The sequence below is a fragment of the Neovison vison genome, chromosome 4 (genome assembly GCF_020171115.1).
Source record: "Neovison vison isolate M4711 chromosome 4, ASM_NN_V1, whole genome shotgun sequence".
NCBI lineage: Eukaryota > Metazoa > Chordata > Mammalia > Carnivora > Mustelidae > Neogale > Neogale vison.
In genome coordinates this window covers 164,800,062-164,814,953 of record NC_058094.1, presented here as the reverse complement: position 1 = coordinate 164,814,953, position 14,892 = coordinate 164,800,062, and the positions used below count along the sequence as shown (strand labels likewise).

Below are 14,892 nucleotides of genomic sequence, written 5' to 3'. Positions count from 1 at the left end.
GTTGCCAGAGAGGTATGGGAAATTACTGTTTAATGTGTACAGAGTTTCAGTTTTGCAAGATGAAGAGTTCTGGAGATAGATGGTGGTAATAGTTGCACAACAATATAAATGTATTTAATATCACTGAAATGTACACTTAAAATGACCAAAATGCTAAATCTTATTTGTATTTTACAACAAAAAACTGGAAAAAAAGAATAACAATGTTGATTTTCTCCAAAATAATCTGTATATGTATTGTTACAAGATTTTATTTTTTATTGCTTTTTAAATACAAGAAAATTTTAAAAAGTTAAATAACTCAGTAAAAGTATGCAAAAGATTTGTAAAAGAGAAGTATGTGAGTATACCTGAAAAATTCTGGAAAGGCGTGTCGGGGTAGAATAAGCCTAATGGATCTACTTAAAATATAAGATTTTTAAAAATCAAGTAATATAGTAAAAAGTTATTCATAATGTTGTTTAGAAAATAATTATGAGTATAACTGGAAATTCCTTAAAGGAGCATTGCAGGTTGGAGGGCAGATTAAGGCTACTAGAGATTAAAATGTATTACTTACAATGAACAGTGGTATATAGGTAGAACAATTCGACATTCAGGCCAAACAGACATATCAATTTATCTATGAATCAGTAAAAAAAAAAAATGTAATGCTTTTGATTAATACTACAGACATAATGCTGAGAAACTTTTTTTCTCTACAACTGTGCCATCAGAACTAAGCGATCTGAAAGTATATCAGTGAGACTGGAACATCCCATTCTTATATAGATGATGGATTATTCATCAAATAACAGCAGTCTTAATTTCCAAATCAGAGTTTCAGATAGGGTTTCCCAGACACAACATTCCACATTTATCTTAACTGTATATTCTCTAAGGTAAGAGGACTTTGAGTTTGCTTCTCAGCCCAGGCCTGATGTTAATTAACCCCTTGACATACAGCCTTGCTATACTTCAAACCTATCAAATATTGTTTCATTTAAATTTTGTCTAAACTCCACCCTTCTTCAAAATCCTATAATAATGCTGTCCTTTCTTTATTTAGTAAAATGCAGGCAGTTTGGTCTGCTGTGTGGTCTCCCTCACAGCAGCAAGTTAATTAACCTTTGTCAGCTTAAAGATATATATCCCTGGTGGTCTTTACCAGACTGAAATAAAGAGTCTATTAAAAAAACAAGTACATATAGAAATTTAATACATAATATACACAGCATTTCAAATCAAGAAAAAGATGGTTTATTCAAGTAATAATAATGAAATAGTCTTTTGGGAAAAAGATAAAAATCAGCCAGCTGGATTCCTACCTTTCTCTTTCAAATTCCTAATGTTTCTAAGATTTCAATATTTAAAAAATGAAATTATAACAAAACTAGAAGAAAATATCTTTTTCATTTTCTTAACATGAATTGATATCTTTTCAAAACTCGGATACCATGACTATAGGAAAATTGTATGAGATTACTCATTGGTTCAACTTCTGGCAGTAAAATTGCTGGTTCAGAGAGCTTCTGTACAAAATGCTAAAAAAAAAATCTGTACAGCAAAAAATGCCAAAAAATATCATAATGAAAAAGATAAAAGATCAATCTAACATAAAAACATATAAAGAAAATAAAGGATTTGCAGAAGAAGAAAATACAATGGTCAAGGATGTTCAAATTTCACATTAAAGTAATTCAAATGCAGAAATACTATTTTTAACCTATCATACTAGCAAAAAATGTTTAATTACACTATCATGACATGGAAGAGAAAACTGGCACTCATGCATTCTCACAATACATACATTTACTGTCTTTTGGAAGGGCAATTTGGCAATATATTTAAAAAAAATTTTTTTTTAAAGATATACGATGCAACCACTGGCTTTTTAAAACACATATATATATTTTTTAAGATTTTATTTATTTATTTGACACAGAGAGAGAGAGAGGTCACAAGTAGGCAGAGAGGCAAGCAGAGAGAAGAGGGGGAAGCTCTCTCAAGCCCCAATGTGGGGCTTGATCCCAGAACCCTGAGATCATGACCTGAGCCGAAGGCTTAACCCACTGAGCCACCCAGGCGCCCCTATTTTAAAATTTTAAATGACTATGACCTGACCCATCATTTCATCAACAGAAATTTTTCCTATGTACACAAACACAGAAGTCTGCAAAGATATTTACAGCAGCCATTGCCATAGATGTTTGTCGGTTGATAAGGAATTGGTTAAATCCACAACATGGTACATCTGTACCACAGAATAAGCTGGCAAAACAATGATCTATATGTGCTAATAAGGAAAATCTTTGCATATTTAGCAGTTACGACTTTTTTGCTAGTAAGGTATAGTGGCTACGTTTTAAATCAGAAAAAATGTAAAGAAAACAAATTAAAAAACTGAAACTGAAACCGTAGATACATAATATATATATATACAGAAAAGACTGTTTTCTTTCACATTTCTCTGTGTATTTGCATCTTTTACTTTATATCAAAGAGATATTGCTTTATCTCTTAGTCTTAGTCTCTTTGTCTCCACTTTACCCTTTTCATTTATTTTCTTCCATAACACAACTTCATTCATGAAAACTGTGTAAGATGAAAGATTTATTTTTTAAGACAAAGTACTACAGTTTTTATAGAATAATCACATTTGGCTTCTTAAATGATTCTGTATACATAATTCTGGAAAGGTGTATATAAAAATATTTAACAAAGTAAATTTTGTTAATTATTTAAATTTATATTTTATTTAAATTTATATAATAAATATAAATTTATTATAACAAAATAAATTTTGTTATTTAATAAATTTTGTTATCTACTTCTGAGAACTAAGACTAGGTGGCATGAGCAAGAAGGGTTTTTTTTTCATTTTATAAACTTTTAATGTTTTAATGCTTTTATCAAGTAACATCTATTACTTTTTTTGACAAAAATTAAATAAAGGTAGGCTACTTCATCTATAGAGATAATCTAAAAAAACCAAACTGCACTAAAATCCCCACACTTCTTACACAAGAGGATGTCTTGATCCTTTTCAGACTTCTCCAAGTTTGATTCACATACACATTAAACATTTCTATCTTGACCTAGGCATCTTAAATTCAACACGCCAAAAAGTGACTCCTTACCTTCCTTAATTCCCTTCCTACCTGCTCATCTTAACTAAAATTACTGGCAATAACCTAAATTACTCACCAATGGCTTCCTATTTTACTAGAAGCCATCTGTGTATCTAAACTAGAAATCACAGTGTCTCTAATTTTTTAACATTCCCCACTCCCCTTATCCTCACCCCATATCCAATCACCAAATCTGGCCAATTTTATTTCCTAAATTTTAAAAATCCATCCCCCCCTCCATTTCTACTATTTCAGACCCTCTCTCACCTAAGCAACTGCAATATTTAATCTGTTAACTAAATATCCCAGTGCTGAGGCTATTCTATTCCTACTGTGTTCTCTGTCTATATAACACTGTCTTTTCTCCACCATCTATGCCTCAACCTCTGTAACTCCCATTAAGCCAATGACCTCTTGAGCCGGATGATTCTCTCTTGTGATTGGCTATCCTGTTCATCATAAGACACTTAGTAGCATTTGTGGCCTCCACTCACTAGATGCCAACAGTATTCCCCTGGGCTGTGACAACCAAAAATGTCTCTAGACACTGCCAAATGTCCCCTTAGGGTCAAAATCAGCTCCAGTTAAAAAGTGCTCTACGGGGTGCCTGGGTGGTTCAATGGTTAAGCCTCTGCCTTTGGCTCCGGTCAGTGGTGATCTCAGGGTCCTGGGATTGAGTCCCGCATCCAGCTCTCTGCTCAGCAGGGAGCCTGCTTCCCCTCTCTCTCTCTGCCTGCTTCTCTGCCTACTTGTGATCTCTCTGTCCTGTCAAATAAACAAATAAAACCTTAAAAAAAAAGAAGGATTTACCATGCATTCGAAAAAAAAAGAAGTGCTCTACTAAACTGTTTATCATATATACATATACCGAGTTTACCATATATACATAAAATATCTCAGGAAGAATATATAAAGATTAATTGTAAACCTCTTCGAGGCAGGCAATGGGGTAACCTTATTTTTCACTATCATCTCATATGCTTTTGATCTCATTCCTCTCTTCTAACCTGTCCATTGCTACCATCCTAGTCCAAGTCACCTCCTCCTTTTCTCCCTTCTCCTCTCCCTCCCTCAACTACTTTGGACTCCTAATCAACTTTTCCCTTTGCATCCTTCTTTCTTCAATCCATTTTTACCCATTTCACCAGTGATCTTTTAAAAAAGATTGTATCACTCATATGCTCAAAATCTTCCAATGTCTTCCCAACCTCAGAAACAAAGCAAAAACCTTAAGATGAACCTCAGTGGTCTGCAATCCTATCCCCACTCTTCTTTTTCTGATCTCTTCTCCTAGTATTTGGTTTTTATAGGTCAAAAAGAATAAATAGAAATTTCGTAAACTGAACCTATTACTGTTTCCCTTGCTGTGTTCTCTGGATTCCTTGCTGTTCCTCAAACATGAGGGTCTGTGCATCTGCTGTTCTCTGTTGGGAACACACTCCCCTACATACTCACATGGCTTATTTCTTCAGGCCTTTATTTCTCAGAGAGTCTTCTCTGGTCACCCTATTCTTACCCACCCTATTCTTACTATCTGTTAACATCTAATATATTACCTATTTTACTTCTTCATCTTGTTTATTGTCTCTCTTCTCCATCTTGTTCATTGGTTCTCATACCTGAGTCTGCATCAGAATCACTAAAAAGTTTTGTTAAAATAGTTTCTGAACCAAGAGGCTTGGATTGCTAACAAGTTCCCAGATAATGCTGATGCTACATATCCAGGGACAACATTTTGAGAACCAACGCTTTAGAACATGCTCCTCTAGGACAGAGATTTTTGTCTGCCTGTTTGCTTTCTCTCTGCAACCTGGTTCTGAGTAAGCACTGAGGTAAGTAAATGACAAATAAATTTAGAGGACCCCTTCTTTGTTCCTACCACACAGCCTGATTTGGCCTGCCATATGTGCTAAAAATTATATTGTTGTGATGGGTTAAGTTGTATCCCTCCCCAAAAGACTGAGGTCGAAGTCCTAACCCCAGTACCTAGAAATGGGATCTTATTTGGAAATAGGGTCTTTGCAGATGTAATCAAGTTAAGATGAAGTCATCAGGGTGGACACTAATTCAATATGACTGGCATCCTTATAAAAAAGGGAGAATGCCATATGACAAGACACAGAAAGCAGCAGACTGGAATGGTAAAGCTCCAAGTCAAGGAATATCAAGGACTGCCAGTGACACGAGAAGCTAAGAGACATGAACAGATTCTCCCCTAGTACCTAGAGACCATAGCCCTACCAACACCTTGATTTCAGAATTCCAGCCTCCAGAACTGAGATGATAAACTTCTGTTGTTTTAAATTACCCAGTCTGCTACACTTTCTTATGGCAGCCCTAGGAAACCAATAGAAGGACCAAGAATGCAAATGACTACACCAAGCCATACATAATTTCAAATTCTGCCTATTATCTAATTTCCACCAGTTTAAATGTTTTAACATACAGCTTTAGTTGTAAACTAATCAGGTTTCTCATTTCAGAAGCTCTCCCAATTTAATTTGCCTCTCTCTGCCTTCAATGTGCAAGGCAGCTCATACTATAGGTTTTAGATAGTTTATTCAGTTTTTTTGTGGGGTTCTTTTTTTGGTTTCTCCGATCTTCTTGCATGTTTCCCTATTTCACAAATATCAATTTATTATTTTCTTCAAGGAATACTTCTCGTTTTCACACATTATATACATTTTTGTATATATTTTCCCCTTGGCTATTTGAATTACTTGCAAAGTGAAAATTTAAGTAAACATTAGACATACATTTAGATTTAAGATAAAATGCTATCTTCTCTTTTCGAGAACAATTCTCCTTTCTCTTTCTTCCTTCTATTTTAAAGTAATTACCTTAATCCTAAAAAATTTGGGTAAAAAAATTTTTGTACTTTTCATCTTGTTACAGTTTGTACAGTAGTGTCTTTATTCAAATTTCAACAAATCTTCTAAAAGTAACATGGTTGTATTGGGAAGCTTAAAATTTTAAATGAATCTGAAATAAATTTCATCAAGTTCTCCCCTTTCCATTTGGTTTGCTTACAGCTGCAATGTCACAAGAATTCCAGTCAATGATTTCATCAGAGACCCTATTTTAAATTACCATGGTTTACAAGGTTTATAATCTGTAAGATGCAATTTTTATCTTTGCACAAATCAATATACAAATAGTAAGCTGCATATGTCTAAATGACACAGTTTTTATTTCCATGACTGGGTGAAAATGAATCCATTGTATGTACTACTAACTAAATTTGTGGTAAAATTCTAAGAATTTCTGGATATACATTTCCTCAGAAATACAGACTAGTATAACCTAAGCCAAAAAAAGCATATTTAAGAAAAAACCAAATCTATCCTTCAATGGGTAGTAACCACAAAATATTTTTAAAATGCTGAGGCCTAAATAAAAAGATAGAGAAAAACACAAATCACAGGCAAATTGAAGAGAGTTAATAGTTCTCCACGAGTACTGAAAAACCATACTCTTTTCCTATGAAGAATTTTAAATGAGTCATACTTTCCTCACTAAATCACTGTTTTACTTAACATATGGTGACAAGAGTTAACTGTCTGGTAACTTGAAACTTTATATTCACTTAAAGTGCACATCAATATATACTAAGGCTAGTGAAAAATGATAGTATAGTTTACTATATAAAATACTTAGAACACAAAGCATCATGTGCATAAGGTTCACTTGACACTTATCTGCTAAGGGTATGGAAAGCTAAGTATCTCCTAAAAATTCAGGTTCCCACTGTCTAAACCTACACCAAAATCAAGCAAGTTGAAATCATGCACAACGCTTTTTCCTGGCACCCAGGCCGAGCTATATATATCTTCTGTGCCTAACTTTTACTAAATGAACATATTTCTGTCCCAATCACATTGGCCTAGTTATTCACTTTAATGCGTTAAAGTTCTGCCTTTACAACTTTTTAATTCATAATGAAGTCAATTCATGGTTAGTATAATCGTTTCCAATCTGAAAAGCGTTAAAAAGATATACTACAATATCTGTAACAAATTTAGGGAACTAGATTATAAAGCCAATCAACTTTTCCAGAGCATGTGGGGCTTCCTTGTTTATTATTATTTTAAAAAGTAAGAGAGTTAAGAGCTAGGGAAGAATAAATCCCCATTCCCGAACTGCGTTCTTCTTTTAAGAGTCTACAATTTCTCCAAATTCAAGGCTGTATGGCCAACTTGTCAGTACCTACTACTCACATCACACTCGCGGTGGGGAGGCAGGGGGTTGGAAGAGGAGAAAAAACTCTTTTCCTTCTCCACGCAGCAAGTGAGTCAAACACACCTGGCTCACTTATTCTGCCAGAGGCAGTGAAATTTTAAAAAAAATTAATAAATCAGCCACAGACAAACCTGATGATCCAAGAAAGTCCCAAGGAAGTCCCCCGGCACTTGTGAAAGACGCCCACTCGCCCGGCACTCCGGTTCCCCCGCAGCCCGGCGTTTCTCGCGGAACGTGCCCACACCTGAACCCTGGATCTTGCCTGACCCACCGGTCACACGGCGGGGGGGCGGGGAGGCCAGACGGACAGCACCTCTGGGCGGTCGGGCCACTACCCTGCACAGCCCGCGCCTCACTGCCGCCACCCGACGGCGGGCAGAGAGCGAAGAGGAGAGGGGCACCCGCGGGCAGAAAGGAATAACCCACCACGAAGAGAAGGCTACTCGTCAACAAATAGCGGCCCGATGGGCAGACGGCCCCAATGGCAGTTCACAGAGGCGCCGGGAGCAGGAGTGCCCCCACACCTCCCTCAGGAGCCCGCAAGTCCCCAGCCCCGGCAGCGACCCCGAGACACCTGTTTGGCGGCGCCCGGGTTTGGTTCCACCCTCTAGACTCCCCCAACACAGACTCCGAGTAGTGAGGACGAGGGGAGAGCAGACCCCGGACCCGCAGCCTGAGGGCGCCTCTGCCGGCCGTACCTGACATCAGCCGTGGCTCCCTCTCGCCCCTCCTGGGGGGCGGAGAGGGGACGACTCGAGACCGGCAACCTTAGCTCCTCCCGGTACCCGGAGAAGTGGCTCGCGGCCGCTAGCTGGGGCCGCCCGCTGCCGCCCAGATCATTCCCAGGCGGCGGCGGCGGCGGCGGCGGCTGAGGCGGTCCCAGCTCTCGCTCCCTACCCCCCCCCCGAACCCCCGCCCGCGCGCCCGTTTGCTCGCTCGCTCCGCTCCTCCCCGCAGCGCGTCCAGGCCGCGGCCCGCCGACGGCGCAGCCGCCACCCAGGGGTCTCCTAGCGCTGACGTCGCCGCCGCCGCACCAGCCCCAGGGAAGGGCGGAGCGAGAGGGAGTAGGGTGGGGCGGGGCTATGGCGACGTGCGGACGGGGATTGGCCACCAAGCCCACGCCCCGCCCTTCTGCGAAGGGGTCTGGGAAGTCGGGTCTTCTATCAGCAGTAGTCGCAGCCCACTTGCGGCTTCTCGCTGTCGGCCTTCTCCTTCCTGATTCTGCTGCAGGGTTTTGTCTTAGCTTCCGGACCTTGAGAGAAGCTAAAGCTGTGAAACTACAGAGACTGAGGCTAGAGGTACCTGAGGACCTCTGTGTGAGGGATAGGCTCTAAGCCTGCAGAAGTCTTTCGGCCTCTAGCCCGCTTCCTGTTCTTTTTTCTCCTGTCCCCCACTCTCCTACCCATTCCGTACTCTCTGAAGTCAGTATCTCTCTGGCCTTAATAAAAGGAAATAAGCGAGATGAGGTATACAAATGGGTGCTGGGTAACCAGATACCAGGGTGAAAGGGTTGAAAACAGTGGTACCACAAAGCCTTCTGTATCGCACGTGGTTTCGTCTGTCATTACTTCGCTTCTGTCAGGCAATAACAGGAAGAGCTTCCTTAGGGCTTTCCAAAACTCATCTTCCTTTTAGTTGGCTAAAGGACTTTGAATCAGAAAGTGTTTTTGGATAGAGGGAGGAGCCTGTGAGCCTTTGAGGCAACCCCACAGAGCCAGGAGGTGGGAATAAGTTCTTGGCTTTAACATCATCTACGCGGCCTTAGCTTGAAGGTGAGAAAACTATGCTGCGGTTTTTTTAAAAAAAAGCCCGTCGCTGTCAGTTCTGTAGTGCCTGTCAGCATAACCTTTAGGAGCATGGGCTCTGGGCTGGCCTCTTGGTTCCTCCACCTATTTCCTGTGCAACATTGGCAAGTTACTTAACATGCCTGGGTGAGATAATGAACAATGTATGTACGTTATTGTTGTTCTTTTTCCTTTGTTTAGCTTCAGCTCTAATAGTTTGCCATGATATGCCGCTAATAGATCCAAGACAATCTTCCAAAAGAATTTAAGCACGTCTAGTGATTCTTACTTAAACCTTTTATTTTTTCAGATGAGAAAACTGAGGTCAGAAAGATAAGCTGATGGGCCCAAGCTAGAAGCGCAAGTATCCTGCCTGATGTTCAGGTTAGTGCTCTTTTCCTGGTGGATGCCTCCAGACTTCTCTCCCTTACATCCTTACTTGTGCCCTCTTCTTTCTTCTCCAGTTTGTATATAGTTAATTGCCCAGCCTCATCCCCTTCCTTTCCACAACCACTGCAAAACAGTAAAAGGAGACCCTTCCCGAGGTCACAGTGTTCCAAATAGAAACCAAAACAAACAAAAATGCAAGATTCCTTAGCTCATTTTAATTTTATTGAAATTTTTAATGAATAAGGAATAACTTTGCTTTTCCATTGAGCAAAGATAAGAAACCCTTCCAATTATAAGTTCAGCCATAGCGGGGTCTCAGATAATTACTGTCAGGAAACGCTATTGATATGAACAAACCCAGATCAAGTAAGTCCCTCCCATCATTTTGGGTATCTGAAAATCACTTTTTTTTTTTTTAAGATTTTTCTTTATTTATTTGATAGAGAGAGATCACAAGTAGGCAGAGAGGCAGGCAGAGAGAGAGAGAGAAGGAAGCAGGCTTCCCGCTGAGCAGAGAGCCCGATGTGGGACTCGATCCCAGGACCCTGAGATCCTGACCTGAGCCGAAGGCAGCAGCTTAACCCACTGAGCCACCCAGGCGCCCCCTGAAAATCACTTTTATATTCATGAAAACAGTACATAGTTATTCAAACAAATTTTAAAAAATAACCAAATCCCATAATCCACGGGAAATCATTTTTTAAAGTGTGTGTTACATTCTTCCAGATATAAAGAATAAAAAAAAAAACACATAAAGGCATAAATACAATATTTCATAAACTGGATTTTATTATGTATATAGTTCTTTCTCACTGAACAATATATCATGATTAACATCATTTTTAAAAGATAAATGAATGTGCCACCATTTATCTAACCAGTATTCTTTTGCTGTTTGGTTTTTTCCCAAATTTTTAATATAATAAACAACTCTATGATGGACTACCCTATGCACATACCTTTGCACAACTGTGTAATTATCTACTTGGACAGATTCTTAGAAGTGACATTAATGTCAGCCAATTCTTCAATTTATCAACTAGAAAAAAGAAAGTTGTGGTTACTTTGAAAAATATCCTTTATATATGGGATGCAAAATGACTGGATTCTCCCATTTGAAACAGATAAATCTTGAGCAGTACTTTTGTCTGTCTGGTGTGGTATTTCAGTAATATGTGTCAAAGCTTGTTGGAGCAGTGTTGAGGCTCCTTGGAGCAGGGTGGCCAACACTGCTAGTTGTTTAAGCCAAAATCCTTTCTTCCTTATCAGCAGAACTCTGATTTTTTTTCAGGATGACAGTGTGTCTAATTAAAAATATTTAGGTCTCCAGATTTCTGTAAGCCATGACTGGTTGTGTGACCGATCAATAAAATGAAAATGGATATTGCTAGGAGAGGCTCAAAGCTTTATGGAAGAAATGTCCTTTTAGCCATTGGGCCTATATCCATTTTTTTTTTCCTCACCTGGAATGGTGACGCAATGCTGGAGGTGGAACAGCCATATTTCAGCCATAATAACAGTGTAGGAAGCCAGAGGTGCAAGGCTTTGTGATTGCTTTAGAGGGCCAGCTTATTAGCTTTAGACCACCCATTTCTGGGTTTGTTGTTGTGTAAGGGAAAATAAATCCCTCCTAGTTAAGGCTTTGTTATTTGGTTTTCTGTTATAAGCAGTGAATGCAATTCCCAATGATACAGTAGGATAGGACAAGTCAGCATTTAGTCAGCATTGTATATGGAATTTTTTAATAGGGTGAAATAAAAATGGGAACACAAAATGGAAACAAATAAGCAACAACCACACAAAAAAAGAAAAAATGCTCTCTAATACACTTAGTTTCCCTTTAAATACCCAAATGTTACAATGAGATTAACAAATCATTTTATATAATTAGATTAAATTCTGTAAATTAAATTATATTCACTGATATAATGATTTTTAAATATGTCCACAAGTTCTTTGGTGCTTTTTCCTTTAGTTGGTGGCAATGGGGCTTAATTCCTCTCACCTTGAGTTTGGACTGTGTTTAGTGACTTGTTCTCATGAATAGGATGTATAAGTGACTTGTGTGACTTCTTAGAGGAGATTATAAAACATATGCCAAAAAAAGAAAAAGAAAACCGATGCTAGTTTTTTCTTCTTTTCTCTCTGGGACTGCTTGCTGGGAAAAGATGGTTTTCAAGTCATAAGGGCTCTCAGACAACTTTATAGAGAGGCCCACATTATGAGTAATCAAGGCTTGCCACCAACAGCCAGTAAGGAACCAAGGATTCTTCACAGCAATGTGAGTGAACTTGGAAGCAGATGCTCCAGTCTTAGGCAAGCCTTCAGTTGACTACCTCCCTCATCAACATCTTTATTGACTTTAGGAGAGATCCTGAGCAGAAGCAACCCAATAAGCTACTCCCAAATTCCTGGCCCATAGAGACTGTAAGAGAATACATGTTTGCTGTTTTATGTTTAAATTTTGGGATAATTTGTCATGCAGCAAAAATAACTAACACAGCTGGGTATAATAGAGCCTAGCACAATTGCTGATACATAATTAGGTGTTTAATGATTTCTTGCTTGAATGAACAAACGAGTAAGTGAAGTACAATATATATTTTTTCACTTTAAAGGGTAATATAAAGTTCTGGAATTGTCTTTGCTCCCTGACACCTGTATTATATAAGGGTTTTCTGATGTGATCATAGAGAAATCAATTGTGACTCTTAACTAAGATCTGAACACTGACAATCCTGGAGGAAACATATTGTGAATACAGCAGTGAAGCCCTTGAGACCTGGAGAGTGGCCCCTGTTTTGTCACTGATGAGCTGAGTGGCCCATGGCAAGTTATCTAAACCTTCTAAATCTCAATTTCCCTATATGTAAATTGGGGAAAATAATCCCAACGTGCCTCAAAAGGTGGCTAATCAGATTATATGTGATAGTGTAATTGAAAAGCATGAACAGGGGCGCCTGGGTGGCTCAATGGGTTAAAGCCTCTACCTTTGGCTCAGGTCATGATCTCAGGGTCCTGGGATTGAGTCCCACATCGGGATCTCTGCTTAGTGGGGAGCCTGTTTTCCCCTCTTTCTCTGCCTGCCTCTCTGCCTACTTGTGACATCTCTCTCTGTCAAATAAATAAATAAAATCTTAAAAAAAAAAAAGAAAAAGAAAAGCATGAACATTCTTTTAATTACATTAGGCTCATGAGATCTATTTTATTTTTAAGCAATTAAGTGTTAAATATTTTAGGTGTGTACACCATGAAGCGTTTTCTTTCAAGAGGTGATAACTTATTACTGATTTTACTGTGTACCTTTGTAAAATATTAGCATCATTCATAGTGAGCAGTTAAGATTTAAGAGTATGGCAGGATAGTAGGTTATGATATGTCAGATCTTATTTTATTAGCCTGTTGAAAATTTATTGCACTTTAAAAAGAATACATAATTATGACTGCCTCCTTTTCTTTCCCATGAATTAATTTGTAATTGCAGTTGGGTGTGTGCCCCTCTTTGTGGTAACAGTGGTAGTTAAGCATACTTAGTAATAAGCATACATTTAACCAATAATTTGGTCTGAGCCTAAGAGTTTATCCTAAAGCAAAATTGCACCCAACAGCAAGAAAATAGGTGATAGAATATATGTTTTTCTCTTTCAGAGAGGAAGACTTGGGCACACAGGGAAGTCTTTATATAGTGGAATACCAGAGATTATGCAATTATTGACAATGCACAGTTTGGTGGTATGGATGACCCCAGAGGTAAATAGGTGAGGATGAGCAAGATAGAGCCTTGGTGTAGGATTCAAGCCCTGATTATGTATTGGATGAATTATCCAAATTCCCTGGTTTTATTGTATTGTTCTTTCTTGCTTTCTTATATCCAGTATGACTCCCTATCAGTTGAAACTACTGACTTAACTAAACATCAGGTATTTGTTGTTGTAGATGACCCCTACTTCCTACCATCTTTACTTACTTGAATAATAAGAAGAAAAACTCTAGATAAAAAAGGACAGAGCATTCTTTTCTGGTGATGACATGCTTTTCAGCAGGGCTTCTCATTCCATATTGAAAATACCTGCCAAGATAAAGTTTTTTCATCCTACAGAAGCTAAAAGGGCATTTCCAAAGAGTTTTTATTCCTTGCCGCTGCATCTTCACAAAATCTACCGAGATTCTGAGACAGTTGAAAATGCTAATGTTATTTTCTATGTTGACTGATATGTAAAGGGGATAAAGATAGAGAAGGGAGGAGAGGAGAAGATAAGGAAAAAAAAAAAAAAAAGAAGAAAGTTTAGGAAATACTTTTAACCTCAAGGGAAGAGGACTCAGCATGAGTCACAACATATTAGCTTGAAAGCAGAGACTGACATGGTTGCACTGAGGACCTTGTGTCATCTAGAGAAATAGTCTCAATTTATGAGATTGGGCTCTCTGGGATTACTTACCCTGAGTTTCTCTAGTTTCCTGGAATATGAATCAAAATATTCCTTAATTGTTTTCCCTCATGGCTCAACAAGAACAGAAAGCATTTGTTTTAAATAGGATAGGTGAAGCTAGTTTTAGTTTAAAATCCCTGAGCAATAAATTATAAATGTGTATGCTACTTCTTTTGTTCTACAGAACTAACTGACTTACAAATCTTAGCTGCATATTGTGACATCTTTTTTTTTTCTCACTCCTTTTAAGTTGTATTTAAATGTATGCATATCTAAAAATGGATTGTGGTAGTTACTTGTTTGGGTTTCTGGCCATAATCCATTGCGAAGCACCCTCTTCATCACTTTTCCTCCAATTCTCATCTACAGGTTGAGTCTCCAGAGTACTCTTCATATGAGGACACTTCCCACTTTTTGGTCATAGCTGATTGGATAGACTTTGATCCTCAGAGAACTCAATCAGATTCCCTGTTCTGGGAATTTGGAATGGGGAGAGAAGTCTTAGTTTCTTTCTGTTGCACACTGAAACTGTAACCCATACGTGGGCTTGTAACCTCAGATATGTAAGGCCAAGATAAGGGGAAGGGGAATCTACTCTGTAGAGAGAAAGAGAAATGAAGCAGTCTCTGTGAGAAGAGTAGTGACCGCAAGCTGTGGTACTCCCAGAGAGAAAAAGGGAAGGGAGTCACTTTCTGGCTTTGCACAGATTTTCTATGGCCCCATACTGCAGGTGGCCTGCCTGCTCTTGGATTCTGTGGGTCCCTACACTGTATTCTCCTATTAAGTTACACTTTGTTTGTTGTTAGATTAAATGGCTAATTTTTCCATTCTTTAAAACACATTTCTGGGCGCCTGGGTGGCTCAGTGGGTTAAGCCACTGCCTTCGGCTCGGGTCATGATCTCAGGGTCCTGGGATCGAGTCCCGCATCGGGCTCTCTG

At 38.8% G+C, this 14,892-nt stretch overlaps 1 protein-coding gene and 1 long non-coding RNA gene across 7 annotated transcripts in view; one reads left to right on the top strand and one right to left on the bottom strand.

Annotated features, from left to right (window-relative positions):
- Positions 1-8,232, bottom strand: part of C1GALT1 (core 1 synthase, glycoprotein-N-acetylgalactosamine 3-beta-galactosyltransferase 1) — a 66,816-nt gene extending 58,584 nt beyond the window's left edge. For 3 of the 5 annotated variants that reach the window (XR_006384274.1, XR_006384273.1, XM_044246090.1), the window contains exon 1: positions 8,048-8,232. Coding sequence is in view for 1 of the 5 variants with exons in the window: in XM_044246090.1 (XP_044102025.1) it covers positions 8,048-8,054 (7 nt within the window). In the remaining 4 variants the exon portion in view is untranslated. Of the gene's footprint in view, positions 1-559; positions 623-7,480; positions 7,753-8,047 lie in introns of those variants that run through there. The other 2 variants (XM_044246089.1, XM_044246091.1) reach the window with 2 other exon arrangements.
- A 295-nt stretch (positions 8,233-8,527) lies between these two features.
- LOC122904846 overlaps positions 8,528-14,892 on the top strand; it is a 29,338-nt gene continuing 22,973 nt past the window's right edge. Inside the window, exons 1-2 of one of the 2 annotated variants that reach the window (XR_006384271.1) lie at positions 8,528-8,647; positions 9,444-9,517. This is a non-coding gene — a long non-coding RNA (uncharacterized LOC122904846). Of the gene's footprint in view, positions 8,648-8,812; positions 9,122-9,443; positions 9,518-14,892 lie in introns of those variants that run through there. The other variant, XR_006384272.1, reaches the window with a different exon arrangement.